Source organism: Ostrinia furnacalis, unplaced genomic scaffold (genome assembly GCF_004193835.3).
Source record: "Ostrinia furnacalis isolate ACB-3 unplaced genomic scaffold, ASM419383v2 OfSCF3745, whole genome shotgun sequence".
NCBI classification, from domain to species: domain Eukaryota; kingdom Metazoa; phylum Arthropoda; class Insecta; order Lepidoptera; family Crambidae; genus Ostrinia; species Ostrinia furnacalis.
In genome coordinates, this window is record NW_021133984.1 from 444257 (window position 1) to 465357 (window position 21101).

Here is a 21101-nt window from a genome sequence, read left to right on the forward strand (position 1 = left end):
TAAGATTATTCAATAAACAAAAGAACTAGTTAAGTTGCAAAAATTCCAATGTTCGCAAGATATTTTTCAAAACTTAGGTTGTGTATTTCCACTGTATCTACGAGTATCTTTAATTTATCAGTTTTCTCATAATACTTAGATAATTATATCTGAGAAATCACTAGTGATTATTTTAAAATCCTCACCCCAAAAATGTCCCTTCTCATCACAATTATTTAAAAATAAAATAAAAATTCCACGTCCTAAATACTGTAACCTTTGTTGATGACAATACTTAAAGCCTCAACCTGCAAAACATTTCAAAACCCTTGTAATATTATACCAAACTTAACACAGATCATCCCAGTCCTTTCTAAAGGTCATAGCACACTTATCAACCCGGAAAGGGATCAACAACGTATCGCCTTCCGCCGTGTACGTTACGTGCGTATAAATGTGCAATGCAGCAAAGAATACTGACCGCCTCGAGTTGATACGGTTACGATTCCGGACTGATAAGTATGCTTCGTCTTAAATCCAAACTTCCTTCAGCCATAAAAATCCTTTAAGTGACATTAATCTCCTCTTCCTCATCACTTTCAGTCGCCGTCCTATGGTTGTATAGTCCCTGAGCCATGAGCTGCAAAGCCAAAGGATTCCTCTGGCCTGTAGCCTTCTTGATCTTGGCGCGTTTGTTCTGGAACCAGATCTTGATTTGGGCTTCAGCTAGTCCCAGTTCTGCGGCGAGGGCTTGGCGTCTGCGTTCGGTCAGGTAGCGGTTCTCGACGAACTCGTGCTGTGAATAAAAGGACAGGTTAGAGGATGTTTATGGCTCAAATGTTTGAGGCAGAGGATGGCCCGTTTTAGGAATGACTGTTTTCTTTGGGGCAAGGGGAGCCTGTAGTCAAAAAGGTTTTTCTATAGTTAAAAAGGGCAATTTTTGAATTATAAAGGTTACTAGCTTTCCGCCCGCGGCTTCGCCCGCGTGGAATTTTGTCTGTCACAGAAAAACTTTATCGCGCGCGTCCCTGTTTCAAAAACCGGGATAAAAACTATCCTATGTTCTTTCCCGGGACTCAAACTATCTCTATGCCAAATTTCATCAAAATCGGTTGCGAGGTTTAAGCGGGAAAGCGTAACAGACAGACAGACAGACAGACAGACAGACAGACAGACAGACAGACAGAGTTACTTTCGCATTTATAATATTAGTTGGGATAGTTGGGATAGTTGGGATGCTGTGGTAATGTCAAAGGAGTATTTTTAATGAAATCTGATCTTTTTGTCATGATAACGGTTGTAGTAAGTAAGTCACAGCTCTGGCATCAAACTCGAAGCCGTCATAGACGTCTGACGTGACTAAATGTAATCAATTGATAAGGGCTAATCACGGAATCATAATTTCTTTTGAAACAATCGGGGAAACAAAAATCCTATGATCTCCTAATATGGAACCAAAGCACATTTCCAATTCAATACTTAAAGATAGTTCTTGCAACTCACGAAGGCGAGTGAGCTTTAGTTGTGTGTGTACGTGTATATGCACATAACGATAGTGTAATGTGTATCAAAACTTTTGAAAAACGAACAGTAGCGAGCCACCACACATGTAAAGCTCACTCGCCTTCGTGAATTGCAACAACTATATATTGAAAAGACCTAAAGATTTTCCACACTGGATGCGATCTGCGGTCAGGTCAAAGTGAACGCAGCCCTAATTATGTTTAAACAACATTGTTAATATGTGTATATTTTGTATTGATGCGATCTGACAGTGCGGAAGTCGAACCGTAACTTCGAAGTCCTCCTATGTTCTTCTGATTAATTTCGTTGCGGGTCCAATGACAATTTAACTTTCCCCCGGGACAAACTTGGCTTTCACTGGTTGGGTTATTGGCGGTCAAGCTGTAGATCCTGGCTACACAGGAGTTGCAGCGGTGGGAACTAGAAGAAATAGTCCCGATCTGACAGTGCGGGCATCCAGTGTGACAGTTTAGGTTCTTGACATTAGTTTTAAATCATGGAACCAACTAATAATGGAAAATGCAGCGTGAGACGTCCACCCAAAAGGTGGACCAACGACCTGATAAAGGTAGCACGAAGGCGCTGGATGCAGGCCGCTACCAACCGGGCGATGTGGAAATCATTGGGGGAGGCCTATGTTCAGCAGTGGACGTCCTGTGGCTGAAATGATGATGATTAATGGAACCAACCTTTAGCCTCGCGAGTTGTGCTGCACTGAACGCAGTTCTGGGCCTCTTCTCTTCTGTGCTCGGTTTCTTCTTCGTCCTTCTACTTCTTGGACCTGTGGACAAAGAAAAGGCTTTGTTAGAAACTTTATGACATTATTTTTGTTTACTTTTTTCGTCAGTTCTGACACTTAGGGACGTAGCTTAGCACACTTATCAACCTGAAAAGGGATCGTACGTAACCGTGTCAACTCGAGGCGGTAGGTATTCTTTGTATGAAACTCCATACTGCACCGCACCGTAACGTAAACGCCTCGCCTCGCGGTTGACAGCGCACCAAAGTCGATGACAGCTCGCGAAAGGCGATATTCCGAGTTGATAAGTCTGCTATGACCTTTAACTGTCTCAATGGTCCAGTGGTAAAACCTGTCTTAGACTCAGAGGGCCCGGGTTCAGTTCATAGTGGGGTCAACATTTTTTGATCAGTTTATTTTCAACAGAGTTTGTTCCAAATCTAACTACCACAATTTTTACATTAAAAAATGTACCCAAAACCTCTAAAAGCATGGCCACCGTACATTTAATATCGCTCCGCCCAGACATAGACATACATCAATTAGAGCGCCATCGTTTACGGTCCAGCATTTATTAATTTATAGCTACGAAGGGGTTAGAGTCCATTGAGTTACCCAATGAGTATCATTGACTCATTCAATTATGAACGAGGGTGCCGTGTTTTGATGTATAGCACATCTAGTTACAACTAAAATGTGTGTTCGTTTTGTTAGTTTATTTTTTAATAAAGAAAAAAGAAATCAAGTTAGGCCACTTTTTATCTGAATTGATCGAAGTTACAGTAAAAGTTTTAAAGCTAGATTTATTCGAAATTATGCAAATGCATAAATGTTGTATAGATTGAAAAATTCGGTCCCTACAACATCTTTGGCATGGCAGGCATGAAAAAAGCGAACGGTTGGGGGGGTCGAAAATATTTTTTTTTTCATACTACGGCGGGTCGCGTCATGAAAAAGGGTGAAAAACACTGATTTAAAGTAAATTAGCTCTGAAACCACTAAACTGATTTCTAAAATTATTTCACCATTATCCATATTTGTATACTTACTTGATACTTATTTAACGCGAGCAAAAGTCAGTAATTTAGTTAGTATTAAAAAAATTGTATTTATCATGAATCAATAAAAAAATATTACATTATTATCTTACATACATACACATACTCGTAATTATACTGGGGTCACAATACAAAATCATATAAGTACAAAAACGTCGTTTTCGAGTAACCGGACGGGGGTTGTCCCACCATGGAGTGAATTCTCCCCAATTATCCTGTAATTAGTGGGGTAATGCATTTGCTGCGGGTAGTTTTGTGTAATAAACATGGCCGACTTTTAAATAGATCGTGATACATAGATGTTTCTTGTAATTTTGTTGTAAAATGATTGGGAATGTATTTTTTGTTTTTGATGAATAAAAAGGTGTTTTATTTACCGTTAAAATAGATATTGTTGCAATTAATCCCGTGAAGTGATAATTTTATAGTAAAAATGCAACATAATAGTTTAAAATATTAAAAAGGTGTTTGTTAAAAAGGTGCATTTAAAACATTACTTTGAATTATCATTGTAAAAGAGAAATATTGCAGGATTTTTACTGGTGAAAGAATTTCTATAAAACAACTTACATACTTTAGACTTCGTCTAATTCAGAAAAAAAGTCCCAACTTAATTCTGATGAAATTTGAATTTTTGAAAAATAAATAAATTAAACGGTATAATGTCTGACCATAAGTACAATACCATCAACAATAGCACATAAAAACGCACTTCGTAACAACTCAGCCGTGACCGTAAAGTATACACAAAAAATAAGGTCTTATCGGTTAATGTAATAATTATTGTAATTAGTGATTAATATGCCGCTCCTTTGTTTAATGAAAACGTTTGATTGACGAGATCGGTCAAGAGTGAACCGCTGTTTACAGTTGAGGTTCCTTAGGCCAGTGATTAAAGGACAAATTAATATGCGAATATCAAGCCTCCCCAACCCGTCTGGCCAGCGTGGGGAGTGTAGGCGAAATCCTCCATTTGCCTCTGGTGAATTAGAGGGTCGTGCTCCTGCAGTGGAGACTAAATGACCTGATGATGATGATGATGATGGTGATCAAATATTTTGGGGACTGTTGATGATGAGAATAAATAATAATGACAACGATATAGAACGCCGAAGATTTTGACAGGCTCAACTTTATTTTTAAATTATTTTTTAATCGATTTTGTAGTATTCTATAAAGAAATCTTCCATCGTGTGGGTCGTCTATGTCTGACATCACTTAATGATACCAAAATACTCGGTCTAGATTTACAAAAACATCATTATTTAAACCAAAAGTCTCAGAGATAAAATAATTACCTACCCCAATAAATAAACTTAACAATACTAGCCCACAAAAACGTTTCTTTGTTTCTCTAGAACAATATTGTGCCACTATTTTATACAAACACTCATTTAAATCAAAGGCAATCAGCAAAAAAGATCTAGACTGGCGTGTGACTGTACTATGCTATAAATTCTAGACATAAACTCGGCCTATCAGCGGAAAATGCCTGTAAACACTTTTGCGGCTTCCTGCACTACCAACATTATTCCAACCGAAACATTTTACACCTTATTATCAAGCCCAGAAGCCTCCAATCAGATTAACACGTCCGCAATACTTAAAACGTTTCGAACGCACAAAACAATTCCCAAAGTATTTTAGACTTTACGCAAATGTGTTTAGAAACGGAAATCGTTTGTCGTCAACAGTGCTAAATTGGTGCCGCATCGCATGCAATGAATTTTGAATTTTATCGCTTTTAGAATAGAACAGGAAATGGCTTGAACACAAATCTTTTGACTGTTTGAAAAATGCGAGTTTGGGGTTAAGGGAGTATGTGCGTTGAAAGCTGGGAGTTAAGGTTGTTTTTTGTTTGGGCAGTGGATTGTAGCAACACTCGTTTATCACCCGATAAAACGGCCAGTTACTTTTTTATTCTTTTTTTTAATTAAACGAAACGAGGTGCAGTGTGTCTCGGCGGGAAAATATAGCGAAGCCGCAACTTTTTTTTCGGGTTCCAAATTCAAATTTTGGCGGCGCGTAAAGCGATGGAAATTGTAGGAAATGTCAAGTTTATTTGAATTTTTGAATTCATTATTCCTTGAATGAATACTTTTTTCATGGAAATTACAATTTATGCACGCAATAAAATGTAGAGAAGACTGAGTACTTTAAAATACATTTTCACATTTTTTACCAATAATTTTTTCGGCACCTAACCCGCAAAAGGTCCCAACTCCAAAAATCCAACTTTCGCGCACCTCGTCCGAAACTTAACCCATTACAATAAACAAAACAAATTAACGGGGTGGCACTAAAAAGACATAATTCCCCCAACTTTGGCTGTTAACATTCCGCTGCAGTACGGACCGACGTGATAATTTATTTCAGGATAAATTCATTACGAGTGAATTAAGTGCGTTTAGGGGTCATTTAAATATCTTCATATCTGTTGATGGACCATTTGTGGATATTTATGTCTAAATACATCTGTTTTAAAGGCTTTTGACTAATTTAGGTCAATAATAGTGACATTATCAATTAGATTCGCTAGTAAATTAGCAGTGTCGTAGAGTACTACTCTGATTCTTCTAGAGTTGTAAGAAACTCGAGTCTTTTAGTCTTCATTTCGAGACTTGAGTCTATTTTCAAAACTAGGACTCGTTAGTCACTTGAGTCCGAGTTCTGTCGAGTCTTCAGTTCTTTGAGCTACACTGAATCATGAATTTGAGTTGGTGTATTATTTGTACAAAGATGCGAATGTCAGGCCTACCCAAGCCGTCGAGCCAGCGTGGCCAAATTGTAAATTTTTCTTTGGTAATAAGAAACTGGACTGGAGACTAAATGTGACCTAATGATTTATAAGTCACATACATACATTTAAATTACAAAGCAAACTTGACATTATTTCGCTGACTTACAAAATTTATAGTATCTAAACTATATTAATTTATAGAACGTTCATAGCTACTTCAAATATAATTATTAACACTGTAAAATATAGCTTCATTTCTATGCTTCTAACATTAATATGGCGACAATACGCCAGAAGAAAACGACAAAACACAAACTGGTTTGATTAAAAACAATGTTTTAATATAACCACACAGATATAAATTGTTTACTATAGAAACAGCAATCAATTTTGTATAGGCACAGAATTATTGCCGACTACTAAATGTCTAATGGAATAGTGTAGTGCTTCGAATTGGAAATCATATCAGATTCTATGTGTTGTATGATAGAGTTGGACCCAGAAGCCCCGTCTTTAACCATCATCAGGTCATTTAGTCTCCACTGCAGGAGCACGACTCTCTAATTGACCAGAGGCAAATGGAGGATTTGTCCTACACTCCCCACGCTGGCCAGACGGGTTGGGGAGGCCTGATGTTCACGTATTTGTCTCTTAGTCGCCTCTTACGATATCCACGGGAAGAGACGAATTGGAGTTGTGGATCCTGCATTGCTGGATTACCGTCGAAAGAGCTCTTAAAGTGAGGTTACTGTTTTCATAGTCCATTGCTATTGAACCAGTATGGAACCGTATTACTGCTGGCACGCGAGGCAGCCATCAGCGCCGTTAACAATAAGTGACGTCACGAGATTGATTTAGATTTGATTATTGTGACGTCCGTCGTTTCGTTTGCAGCTAAATCCAATAAATGAACTTACTACATTCTGTAACATGAGCTTTAAAATAATTATTTTAGGTTTTGTTATTATGTGACTTGCGGCCAATAGGCTTCTGTCCAAAGCTGTTAACAAAATGACAGATGTCAAAATTAATTTCGTGCGCTACTCTTTATTTTTGTTTGATTTTTTTATCAACTACGGGGAAGCTCTTGGCTTGTATTTTTTTTTCAAGTTTATAAAGTTTTTTTTAATACATAGTTAGAATATTATTAAAATTTTGGCGTTACAATTAGAAACAGCATGTGACCACGGCTGTAGCAATACAGCCGAAACGTCAAGCTGTAAGTATGTACTACGTAATAAATGTCGTAGAAACCTGTTATTCTCAGTTTCAAATGTTTTTTAAACTAACACTATCCCTACATTATCTACGCCCATTTATAGAAATACTAGTATCCAGATATTTAACTAGAAAATCAAACATAGCTTGTAAAAACAACGCAGTGAAATTATTTATGAAAGTGCGGCGCTTTAGATACAGGTAATTATTTGTATATTCTAAGAAATAATTGCAAGTGATACTTGTGACAAGTTACTAGTAGGAACGGAACTTGTTATGTAATAGTTGTAGTGTTAGATAACATGGCTTTTATAATAACTACTTGAGTCGATAATCGACGGTGAAGATTTGAAGTGCAATAACGTTAGGAGAAAATGCTAAATGGGGTTTTATTTAAAAACTTTTCAATTAAAAAACTGTAAAGATAGTAGAAACCTTATGACTGATGCCTAGGAGTATCTTACTTCAAGACTATGACTATTAGCCTCAGTTGCACCACCTAACTGTAACCGTAAATACAACGACAACCAGTGCTTTTTGTATAGAGTTTGACAGATTTTTGACGTTTGTAAAAGTTAAAGTAATGATACAACCCCGATGTCACATTCCATGTGCCACCATTAATTTGTAAAATCTGGTATGCCACTGAAGCTTAAATTAATTAATTAGTAATTTGACAGCCACACACCTAATCATCATTTCAGCTATAGGACGTCCCCCTATGATCTCTATATTGACCAGTTGGTAGCGACCTGCATCCAGCGCTTTCCTGCTACCTTTATGAACTCGTCTGTCTACCTAATAAACAACATAGCCACGCATACTTCATCATCATCATCATCATTATACCTCACAATAAAGCCAAGGTCACCATGGTCAGTCGAATTTGCTTCTCAAATTCAATAAACTCATAAATAGTAATATAACCCGACTTCCTATGGACGGTCGGCTTATGTTTATTAATTGCGTCATTAATATAACGACTTCATTTTTCTAGCCCAATTCCAAACGACGTACAGGTAGGGTTACCATATAAAATTATTTCTTAGGTTAATCCACATCTTTATTACACAAACTAGCATTTGCCCACGGCTTCACCCGCGTGAAATTTAGTTTGTCACATATCGTCATAATTTATAGCCTATAATTATGTTATTCTGGGTTATAAAGAATAATACTGTAAAGTTTCATCAAAATCATCAAAATATTAGTAGGATAACGTACAAAATAATAATAAGTCCACCACTTAATGCTAAAAGCATTCTTCGCCAGTCAACCTTTTATCTGGAAGCATTTGCGGTTAGATTGCCTAAATTGTGATGTTTCGAAGTTATCTTGCTTGTTTTTTTTTTTTTGAGTGTTAAGCGAAAAAAAATATCTATCAGATAACTATTTATAAAAGAAACCACGTTGTTCTACAGCCTCTGAAAACAGCCGGTCACTTTATTATTTAAAATATCATTTTGTTTTGAGTTATCAATTTGCTTGTTATTAAAGGTCGCTGTCTATGACCTTATCAATTTTACCATCATCAGGTCATTTTGGCCTCCAGTAAGGAGCACTACGTCTCTATAACATTATCATCATTTCCGCAATAGGATTATCGTCTCTAATATACCAGAGGCAAATTAAAACAATTAAAGATGTCCGAAATAATCCAAAAGGATGGTAACTCTACACACGAGGCCATGTAACTTGAGAGCTCACCGTTACGTTTTCGTATGGTTAATAAAGAATGTATGGGTTCTTTGGTATGGCAAAACATTCCATAGAAAATCAGGCGCATGGCTTATACAATTTCAGGATGTGAGTAATTAATACAGTCAGCGTCATATAGTTCGTGACACACAAATGACACAAAGTGGTCCAAAACTAGACAACACAACCTTATTCCAAAGACGTGTTGCGAACTTTTTGGCTACTTTGGGTGTCACCAAATATTTGACACTGACTGCACATATTTTTCACTTTCAATGAAATAATGTCAGACCACATGATAAAAGGAAAAACATGTTATGTAACTAAATTCTACAAAAAAAGTATTTTGAATACTTTTTTATAATACGACCACATAAGAAACCACAATTGTTCCAAACCCAATCATTAATCAAAAAAACCTTAAACAGCACCACTAAACGGTTTATTCAATAAAAGTATAGCAAAAAACCGAATGTACTCATTCGTCAGTTTAAGTGAATGATAAATTTTAATTTAATTGGACTTGTGCGGTTTTGCGGTGCCGCCGTCAGCGATAGTTTTGTTAACGGCTGCTTTTTTTTTAATATCTGCGGGTAGATGTAGCTTCGGGCAATGATGTGATGATAATAATTAAGCTCTTTTTAGTCATTGTTCTGGGTTTTCGATTCTCAGTTGGAGTAATTAGAATGAAGCTTAAAACCCGTTTCAATTCAAAGTATACTTAGATGGAGACTTTTGGTTGATTTAATTTCAATATTTGGACCAATAACGACAATAATTATATTATTATGCAGGTGTGAGATTGGATCGAATTTTGAGAATTGATTATAAAGACAGAATTTATAAGTATTTAATTAATGCTCATTATAAAGTTTTATAGTAGGTACGAACTAAAGTTTTAATTATTTCTTTCTTATATTGTTTACAGTTAGGACATTTAAATTAATTAACCTTAAGCACCTTATTTTTTTTCCTAAAAGGATACACTAAGCATGTACCCCTGTGATAAGTCATTTGTTCCATTGATTCTAACAGAAAACATACAATGAATATCAATTGGCGTTCCTCCCCCGTAATCTCGGTACAAAGTGCGCAAAACCGTTACAACCCTCAAACACTATGATTTTCACTTCCCTCGATGCAAAACACCTCTGATACATACCGACCCACCCTCCCACACCCTCGGAAACCAAAGAAAAAATCAATCTTTACCTACCCAAACAAAAATCAATTCTAAAACTCACACAACAAAGTCGCAAACGCAATACCACGGCGGTCCAAATAGCTTTCTTATAGGTGAAAACGCACACCTTATATCAAGGGGATAGAGTCGATAATGTGGGTAGGATTATTTAAATCGCTATTCAAAATGCGGGTACATGACTTGAATGTGTAATTGGCTCGGATCTGTGAACGATGGAGGCGGCAAGTGACACGCGTGTTTTGAATTTTTTATATGTTTTGGTAAGAGTCATATTGTATTAGTCATATATTTTATTTATTGTGATAAGACGTAGTATCTAATCGTGGAGATTTGATAACAGACGCTTGTAGAGAAAAATATTTTACACGTGGAAATGCTTACGTTGAGTTGAGTATATATACTAAGAATAATATAATGTTAGTTGTAATATTAATAGTTGGAGGTTTTTTCTTACACTTAGCTAATTTTCATGATTTAAAAAATATTTCGACCAATCAAATACTTATGTGATCTCCACTGCAGGAGCACGACTCTCTAATTTACCAGAGGCAAATGATTATTTAGCCTACAATCTTAACGAGACGAGTTTGGGACGTTCATACGTAAGTAAAACCAACCAAAAAGTTCAAAACAACAGAATCTCTTTAGTAAAAACGACATATCCAAGTTTCTTGGCTGAATGGTCAAGTGCAATCACTTTGTAGCGGCGAGATACCTCTGAATATCTTGTACGGCTCCGGGATATACAGATATACCGTATATATCCTGTCTTCTACTTCAATATTAACATTGCAACATTCATACGCTTGGACGGTTTGTAAGTAGCGTGAAAACACGCTTTTTATATAGCAGTGTATTTGATATGTGCAGGAAAAACAGTCGGGTCGAATTAAAAAACGGCGCGTACAAATTAAGGTTGTAACTAAAAAAAAATTAAAAATGAGTTAGGTCACTTTTATTGAAGGTGTCTTTTCTTTCTTGTAAAAAATATTTGTTCTATTCTAAATGAGCTTTTTTACTATGAAACTTTTTTAAAGATTTCTGATTTTGGAACGTAGATACCTAAGTATCTGTTCAATTCCAGACTTTTTGTAAAGTCGTACTTAGTTATTTCCCAAAACTTTTTTCGATAGAATTTTTATTATCAAACATTGCAATCGGTGAACAACAAAGTATCCTCAATACATGATCCAATAAATCCCCGAATCAAAGGCCATTAACATTTCGCCATGAAGTTTGGGATCACAATAGGTACTTAGAGCACAAAAAAGCAAAACGATGGCCAAATCAAGTTATTAGCGAATGCTTTGGGACAAAAAACACGCGGACTTGGTGGCCTGTTCTGGGTAAGACGAGGTATGATAGAGATGGGGCAAGGCGAAGAAAATATCGATTTTTTGAGATTTTTTATTCAAAAATAGTCTGATTGGGAAGATAGAGCCTATTTTGAAAATTATAAATAACTTGAAAAACGCAAAAAAAAATAACTAAGTTCTTAAAATATGTTTTATTTAAATAAATATGCCATGCCATCACATAGATGTAGGATACAGTTATAAAACACATCTTTACAAAGATATTATAGATACCTAAAGCTTTCACAATAATAAAGAACTAATGTATTTTTATAATGTCTTTATCAATAATCTTGATATCTATCTTGAATAGCGGGACCATTTATTTATGCGTTAGAATAAATTTAGCCAACATTAAAATAAATATGTATAAAAAGATACCATGGATGAATTCAAAAACTGCCTGTATAAAAAGTCACCTTAAGAATGAATCTACATTCAAAACTTGTTCTTTTTTTTGTTTAATAAGATTGATCAATATTGATACAAAACAATCTTTGTTCTAAGAAGTCTTTATTACAATACATAAAAAGTGTCACCATTTTTTCAAACAGCTTACATTATTACAACTATACGTTTGATTCCAATACATTCGATGTCTGTAAAACACAGTATCGATGTAAATTATCCTGCTTTCGCCTCCGAGATTTATTTTACCGTGTAGTAGTACCCCTGTACGACAAGCCAATCCGCACACAATATTCAGCGCAGTAGTAGTAAAAAACAAAAGAGCGGGCAACCCCACCCCTACCNTGGACTTAGATAGCGTTTATATAAGATGCTAAACAAAGTTTATGTGGTTTAAGCACTTCAAAAGGGATGATATTTTAACCGCAATTAAACTTTTAACAAAAGATTCATTTATGGTTTAAAGAAACTTATTAATATAATATGTTTATTACATAAACACGATAGCTACTGAAAAGCAAATAGAATTATGGTCTTATTTTAACGAATGTTTGTTTTGTATCTGAACAAACAGGCAACATTTTTGTTTGTCTCTTTGCGGCCTTTCTTTAGCCCTGATATTTTTACAAAGTTTATTTTTTTATTCATGACGTCTCACCAGCTTGTATCTATAAATAATAAATAAAATCTAAGAGCTTCCCTAAACTGTATCGGTATCGGTACATAAGATGACGTCATTTTTTTCTTGTATTGGAAAAACATTATTATGTAGGTTTGTACCTACTAATCAATGTATGATTAATGCTAATAATACTATTGATAGTCTTACAAAGTAAGGCTTCATCATCATTATTATTATTCATTTACTAAAAAAAAAAAAACTTTAACTCCATGTACTGTTTTACAATTACAAGCAAAGTATCGTATTATGCGTTAAAGCGATAATAACTATGCCTTTATAAATATAACACAATAATAATTACATTGTAATTAATGTAATAGAAAATTATTGACACATCAAAAAAGAAATCGGGCCGCTTGTAATAACAACCGGACTAGTGGACTTTGGTCAGTCAAAGAACGAATCAACCACATAAAATAAACTATGTATTATGTAGCTACCTATCAGTACTACCACTACTTGTAACCTTTAGTTTAGATTAAGGAATTTTTTTAATAATATCAAAAAATAATGCGATATTATTTTACGAATCGATAACGCTGCCACAAACTCATAATAATGNCTACATATACTCAAATTTGGTTCGGAATAAATGAGACTTGCCACTGGAATCTTGGTTTTATTCAAGTTACTACCTGTGGGCTTTTTGGGACTTGTACAGTATGTCATTAGAACAAAAACTTCGTGCAATCCTCAAAGGAATTCCTATCTAGAAAAACCTTTAGCAGAAAGGGAAGCCATTACAACTTATTGTTTGCATTTTAAATATCCTATAATACCTTTTCTCAATGATAGATAGTTGCAGTTTCAAGTAGCTTCTGAGCTATCATCTGTTACCGCTTTATCTTTTGCCTTACCATCTTCATCTTTATTGCCTTCGTAATAAGGATTTGGTTGAGCTCGTGAATCGCCGTTCGGTTTTCACTTAAACTCCTTGACAACTCTATGAATGATCCCATGGGTTTGATAAACGTTCGGATGCCTTATAGGTCTTGAAGGAATTATGTGGTTTCCTGGTCATTAGACGTAAATGTGAAATCGGGTGTAGGTATTTCATTGAGACGATTATGGGTTTATAGACTTATAGGGTGAAGGCACAGTTAGGATTCGAAATTGATTGCAGGTAGTTTATTGAGATACCGATTTACTTTCTCTCAGTAGGAATAGTTTATTGTAGGTATTTGTAGCTAAGTTAACACAGAAACCGTTAATTAGATTCTACATTTTAAAACCAATTTAGTTCTATTTGTAGCTAAGTTAACACAGAAACCGTTAATTAGATTCTACATTTTAAAACCAATTTAGTTCCTGAGAATTTGAGCGTATGATTACCTTTTAGACTCAATCTTCCAAAAAATCACTACAGGGCAAATTTTGTTGTAATTTTTTTCTCAACATTTTATTTTATCCCATTAATTTTAATTGCGTACATTTTATGACGAGATTTGCCATTGTTACTGTGCAAATTTTTTTTTTTATTAAAATATCAAAATTATAATGAAGTTTTAACTTCACACATGACCATAGACAACCCTGTATTCAAGGTGTGTGTATCAACAATTGGTGCGCGTTAGTTGACACGCTCGTTATGAGATGTCGCTAGCGTCGCGCGTGTAATGCGCCCGCGTCGGTAGGAAACGTGTGCGCCATTATAATATGTAAACTTGCGCTGAAAATGTATGCTGTTTTGTTGGTAGAGTAGCAAGCCTTTTTTGTGACTTCTCAGTTGTCACACGTTTGGTATAGGTATTTTAAAATTCATGGACAGACTTTAAAAAAACAAATGACAGTCTTAATAAAAGTTCTAAATCTTGGTCAAAATTGAATAAAGACATCATTTCATTAAAACGGCAGTTAGAGGTAAGATATTAGTTAGTTACTCTATGGTTGAGGATTCCGGGCGAGTTTTGCTTCCACCTTCGGCCTGATCATCACTTTCCATCAAATGAGATGCAGGCCAAGAGCTTCCTCGGTGTGAATAAAAAGACAGTCAAAGACATGGCCAGCAATTCATAGGTTGGGTAGCACCATCTTACTTTAACTTTAACAAACGTCAAAAATCAGTCAAACTTGATACAAAAAGCACCGGTTATCGTTATATTTACGGTTAAAGTTAGGTGGTGCAACTCAGCGTTATTGTTTATTTTATACTAACTACTGGCCGAGAAAATGGTAAAATAGAAAGCCATGTACCGGAAAGCGCAGCGCAACCCACGAGGTGGACCGACGACCTCATAAAGGAAGGCGCTGGATGCAGGCCTCTACCAACCGGCCATAATGGAAATAACTGGGGGAGGCCTATGTTCAGCAGTGGACGTCCTACGGCAGAAATGATGATGTTGAAGACCCCTTTGACAATTTTGGGTGCGGAATTCTAAGAACAAATAGGGCGAGGAATGTAGCATTGGCATTTAATCGGGCTTATAATAATAACTAAACCTTCTATTGAGAATTTCAACCTGCTTTCAGGCGTGTCAGAAAATGTTCAGCGTTATCGAAATTCCGGGATGCCATTTAAACTATGTCAATCTTGCTAGTAAGGCTGCGTTCACAGGGTGCTATAAAGAGAAGTTATTTTTAACTTAAATTGACTTGAAGTGAAACTAGACTTTATAAAATACAAAAGGAGTTATCCACCATTTGGTTCGTTCTCGAGAAAGAATTAAGATAGAAAGACCCTAGTTAAAAAACATGAATTCTAAAGCTATTGGGTAGTTATTCTTGAAGCAGGCTTCATTTTGCTTTGACTACATTGTGACCCTGCACCTTAACTGAAATCGAAAACTAAGTGAAATTCAAAATAAAAAGTCAAATGAATTACTCGTATTATGCTATGTCCGTTTGTCCGTCCAATCAATATTTTCTAAAAAAAAAAGTGTTTATACGATATTTATATAAAAATGGGTATTGGGTTTTCAATATTAAGCTCAGGTAAACACATCCTAACAATACCACGGTTTAACGTCACATTGTTAGGGCGGGTTATTAATTAACTGGCATTTTGCTTAATTACGTTGAATTTAATAGAGCGATAGTATTTGATGTGATTTGGATATTAATATCTTGTTGATTTGATTGGATTGTTAATTGAATCAAGATGTATGAGTTAAGGATGTGGATATTAAGGACTCTTTAGATACCAATCAATTGACATACCATAACGGTCTGTCAAAATTATTGTTCAAGGACTTAATATCTTTTTTGGAAACTAGATGGCGCTGTCTTTACTTAGATCGCGCTAGCAAAGTATTTTCTCCGGCTTGTAAGTAGGCTTCTCCTCCTTCGCCTTCAATGGTCCCAATACTCCTCTTTTGGTCTCCCGAATAGGTGTAACGTAAATACAGCCTAATACAGCAGTAAATAATACGGGTCAAATTCTTTGAAATTTCGCTGTTAGTTTCGTTTCAACCGAATCCTGCTCACTGCTGGATAGTGGCAGTGAGCGAGACACATAGCTCATAAAACTGGTGGCAGAAAATTTCTGGAGTACCGACTAGGGACCGGATTTCACTTGTTATTAGAAAAACAAAAATCAAATGTTTGCTTTTAATTTGGCTTCCCTGTTAATGATACAAGTGCTTGTATCGACAATGTAACGTCATTATAAGTTGCATTATTTTGATCCCTGAAAATTGTAGCGCCAGTTTTAACAAGGCCAACCGCGCATTAGGTAGCGTGGTTGTAGCTATCAGTTTATAATAGATCCACCGGGATGGACTGAAACCATGTGGTTGCACGCCTAATGCAGTCTACACGAAACCCATCGGCATTTTTGCAGGGTTAGGCGGCAACTTCACATCTCGTTCGAATTTAGCATCTTTTCTGGTGATACGAAATGAGCAACTTTTTTGGCAGTTTATGATGTGCTATCAACACGGCGGCACTTACTATTGATTGACTCCGATTCTATACAGGGTGTTAGGTAAATGGGTACCTACATGAGCCAACACTAGCCCATGTTAACATGGGCATATAAATGGTATGGTGAATTCAAAAATTTGATATCATCATTTTAATTTTTTTAATTTTCATACACAATTAATTTTATAAAATCCGATTTGTATGAAAATTAAAATAATTAAAATGAAGGTATCAANATATAAATGGTATGGTGAATTCAAAAATTTGATATCATCATTTTAATTTTTTTAATTTTCATACACAATTAATTTTATAAAATCCGATTTGTATGAAAATTAAAATAATTAAAATGAAGGTATCAATTTTCTGACTTTACCATACCATTTATATGCCCATGTTAACATGGGCTAGTGTCGGCTCTTATACCCATTTACTTATCACCCTGTATAGGTGACGTGTGTTATTCGAGTGTTTCTCCAAATGCTGCCACAATTTGAAAATTATTTTAAAGTGGTTAAAGTATTTTTTTCAGTACTGCCAAACGGGTTTTTTCTGCTTTATCTTAGGCGCAGACTACCAACTTCAAATTGGCTGATAGTTGGGTTCGATTCTAATTTATATGAAGAATTGACCGATACCAAATCGGTGTATATGCGCACTTTCATACATCTCCATACTGATTAACAGCCCGACCCAACTATCGACCAACTAAAAATCGGTGGTCTGCGCCTAGGCTAACCCGAAGGTAAACTGGTCGAGAATGCTTTAAATTTTTAATAAATAAAGTAATAGTGGGACGCGCTTTTTATAAGCCTACTTATTTGCAGAAAATGAACGACTTTTATGACTTTTAAAATGATGCCGCTGAAACCAAGTCCCCAGGCAGTGTCGGTGGGTCGTTGGCTAATACCTAATTTTCAAATTCGATGACTTTCTAGAACTTTCTAAACAAAGGCACGACCGTATGACTTAGACACTAGTTAGACCAAAACTAAAACTAATAATCAAAGATTACCCCTTATTTCTACCTAATCCCAATTTTCATTAGCATCAATAAAGGTACATTCGTGCAATCACGCCATCTCGCGTGCGGGACCCGTAATTAGATCTAGGGCCAACCTTTTGCTGATTGAAATAGCTATTGCAAGTGCTATTACGTACAAAATAAATAAACAGGCAATCCGGTTAAGTAGGTGTTGCGACAATTTTTATGTAAGACACGCTTGAGGTGAATTAGGTCCTATTTTTTGTTTACCTAACTGAAATAATTTATCGGTAAACGGCATATTGTTCTTATCTTGTTTTCCATAGGCATGGCTTATTTTCCTCCATCTTTTTAAACTCAGGCCTTCGTGATCTAATTATAAGAAGTTAAAATTATCTTTCGTTAAAGGTCTCGAGTTCGATTCCCAAGTGGATCTTAAGAAATGGCGAATCACTCGTGGACTTAACAGTCTGTTGAGAGAATGACAAATTGGCGGTCAGTGGAGATTTACATTTTTTTCGAGTCATCATCATCAGGTCATTTTGTCTCCATTTCAAGAACAAACCAATGTCCAATTTACCACAGACAAATAGAAGATTTGGCCTAAACTCCCCGCACTGGAAAGACAAGTTGAATTTCGCATATTTTTCTCTTAGTTGCCTTCAACTTTCATGGAGTGGTCTTGTCTATTCTGCCAGAACCACACGTAATCCTGACTATAGAATCATAAAAAGTGGCGTCAAAAAGTCATTTCCATCCATTTATATCTGCACCCGACAGAGGTGTAAACCAAACAGCCCATAATTATCCCGTGGCGGTAGAATAAACTCCCGCGCACCCGATGTTGACTCGCCGTGAAACGCGGCGATCGGTCGATTGCTGTTTTAAGATCTTATGCAAATACCTTCCTTTGAGGCTAAACTTTGTCGCGCTACCGTCGTCTGAAGAATGTGGGGTGATGTGGGAAGATTTGATGCGGCATTAGAAAGAATACAATTTGAATTTCAACTAATAAATATAATAACAAATATCTTTGGACAATCTCACACAGCGCCATCTAGCCCCAAAGTAAGCAATTAATATGCTTGTGTTATGGGTGCTAGCTTAACGGATATACTACTTATATACTTTTTTTTAAATACATACATATTATACATAGTAACACCCAGACCCGTCACAGAAATTAAAATTCATCATTTCAATTTCTGCCCGGCCGGGAATTGAACCAGGAACCTCTCGGCATAGTAGTCCGTTCTGAACCACTACACCAAACGGCCGACAAACTAATATGTCAGCAGTCAGACAAAGACCTCCACAGGATTTCCATAACAACTGGTCGAATATTTGGACGAATCTCGCATACAAGCACTTCCTGCGACCTTCACCATTGATACTGATTAAGATTGAACTATAATAAATTACTATGGATAAGTAGATGATAGTCTAGTATTTTCAGTCTAAGCGTCCACTGCTGGACGAAGGCTTCCAAGTATTAGACAGCGACTGGTCCTGCTCTTTCCGCTTACAGGGCTTGCCGCGGCCTTCACCAGATCGTAGGTTTACCTAGTAGGTAACCCTGCCTACACTAAAGTGACTAACTAATCTTGTAATGGTAGTAGACTCGCAGTAATAGATGTTTTAATCAATTTTTGAGGATGATTTGGCACGCGTTTGGAAACCTATAACATCTTCTATACTTATAATAAATCTGTAGAGAGGTCAATTCCGTACATTAAATATATTTTCAAAATAACTATCAGGGGGTAATTAGTGATCGATATTGATGCCAAAAATGCAATCAGTAAATTTTTTGTCTGTCTGCCTGTCTGTCTGTCTGTCTGTCTGTATGTTCCTTATAGAAACAAAAACTACTCGACGGATTTTAACGAAACTTGGTACAATTATTCTTCATACTCCTGGAGGAACATACAGACAGACAGACAGACAGACAGGCAGACAGACAAAAAATTTACTGATTGCATTTTTGGCAGGTTATAGTTTACTTAGGAGCAGAGTAGTGAAGGGAAATTTTGGGAAAACGGGAGAAGTTTCTCCATTTTTTAATGACTGACTGACATTAAAAAATAAGATTCGTAACTCTTCACCAAAAAATTTCAGATGTAGTCTTTTAAAAAATTAATACCATATCCAATATTATTCCATCTAAGATCCCACCGCGGCGCCTCGCCTGTGTTTATCTAAGAATATTTTTGCAGATTTATAGAGTGAAACCTGCATACTGTTCAGTCATTCACTCGAGGCACTCTCACTCACTTGAGTGACTGGCGAGTGAGAGATTTAGACCTACAACATCGTGATAATTGAAAACTAGATTATGATAATAATATGACTATGACAAAAATTTTACCACGTACTTTTATAGAGGTACCATTGACTTACCTGATTGGATTTAGATCCGATTTCTTTTTAACCCTGCGGGGCTAAGATAGCTTATGCGGGGCTCAACCGAAGCCCACAGTATCCTAAGTGTGAGCATATACACAATCCCACACTTACAATCGAATCCAAAACCTCTGAGTCGAGGGGCTCATGACTACTCGACTTAAGGTCCTATGTCCCCTAGATGAGGCAGAGAGTGTCCACAACTGTCCTCCATCGCGTTCGGTCTTGAGCTTCGCGTTTGATCTCGCTTCAAGTCTTACCGATCTTCTTCGCCTCGTCTGCAACAGTGCGCCGCCAAGTTTGTTTCGGGCGGCCATATTTGCGTTTTCCTTGGAGGTTCCAGAGCATGCTTGAGGCTCATATTCTTCTGCTACGGCCAGCGTTTCATTGGAGAATATGATTGCTTTGAAACTATCAAATTCAGCTACAAAATTACAGTTCTTTTGCTGTACATCAGCCTTAGTTATAGCATTTAGGTAAAGCTGCAGAAATCGTGACGTAATTATTATAATATCCATAGTATCAACACTTACGCAAAATATCGCGTAGTAAACAATATTTATCACATCCAGTGATCCAATTGAAACAATCGCTGGCAGATATCGCTTCATTTGCATTTAATTATTGTTCAAGCATCCTTCTAATAGGGTCCGTAGTCTTTATTCGGGCACAGTTAAAATGATTTCAGTAGAATCACTCTGTTCTGATTCCGTATCTGATAAAAATAGTTCATGTTCTGTTGACTCATCTTATTCTCATTATCGTTATCAGGGTGAATATCCCAAACACATTTTTTACGCGGCGGAGCTGAGAATCGATGGGAGAAATGTAACTAGAGCGATGATTTTTTTTCTGTATATAGTTTATACAGCGTTTTACACGATAGCAAAGTCTTCAGGACAATAGGTAGTTATTTTATGTACTAAAAAAATTTTCAAAGACCCAAAATCTAATAGCGGTGGCGCGTCCTAACTCTATTTCTACTCATAAATTGTGTTATTCCTTCTTTCTCGGGTATTCTAGTAACTTAAAAATAGTATAGCCATAAAATACATTAAATAAGACTTCCAAATGATATGAAAGAAATGTGATATTTCATATTTTAAGTGTTTTAAATAGCCTTTCAAAACTGTCCCACGAAAAAAAGCAATTACAGTGGCTCAATTTCGACACTCTCTTACTTCTCCAAAGAAGCTTTGAGAGACGTAGAGTTCTTCTTCCCTGCATCACTCAACTGTGTCCTCCTG

At 36.2% G+C, this 21101-nt stretch overlaps 1 protein-coding gene across 1 annotated transcript; it reads right to left on the bottom strand.

Moving 5' to 3' along the window:
• Nucleotides 1-353: 353 nt before the first annotated feature.
• LOC114358152 (segmentation polarity homeobox protein engrailed-like) lies at nt 354-20202 on the bottom strand. The gene is made up of 3 exons (XM_028312033.1): nt 20115-20202; nt 2193-2302; nt 354-775 (listed from the first exon to the last, which is right to left on the bottom strand). Exons 1-3 carry the CDS (start codon nt 20200-20202, stop codon nt 545-547), a joined length of 429 nt encoding a protein of 142 aa, XP_028167834.1. The 3' UTR covers nt 354-544.
• Nucleotides 20203-21101: the final 899 nt, after the last annotated feature.

Bases quoted from the DNA above. Each gene is read 5' to 3' on its own strand.
- LOC114358152 (XM_028312033.1), bottom strand. From the start codon at position 20,202: ATGCTCTGGAACCTCCAAGGAAAACGCAAATATGGCCGCCCGAAACAA. The intron at 2,303-20,114 runs GTAAGACTTGAA...TTTCTAACAAAG, and splicing joins AGACGAGGCGAAGAAGATCG to CCTTTTCTTTGTCCACAGGT. The intron at 776-2,192 runs GTTGGTTCCATT...TTTTATTCACAG, and splicing joins CACAACTCGCGAGGCTAAAG to CACGAGTTCGTCGAGAACCG.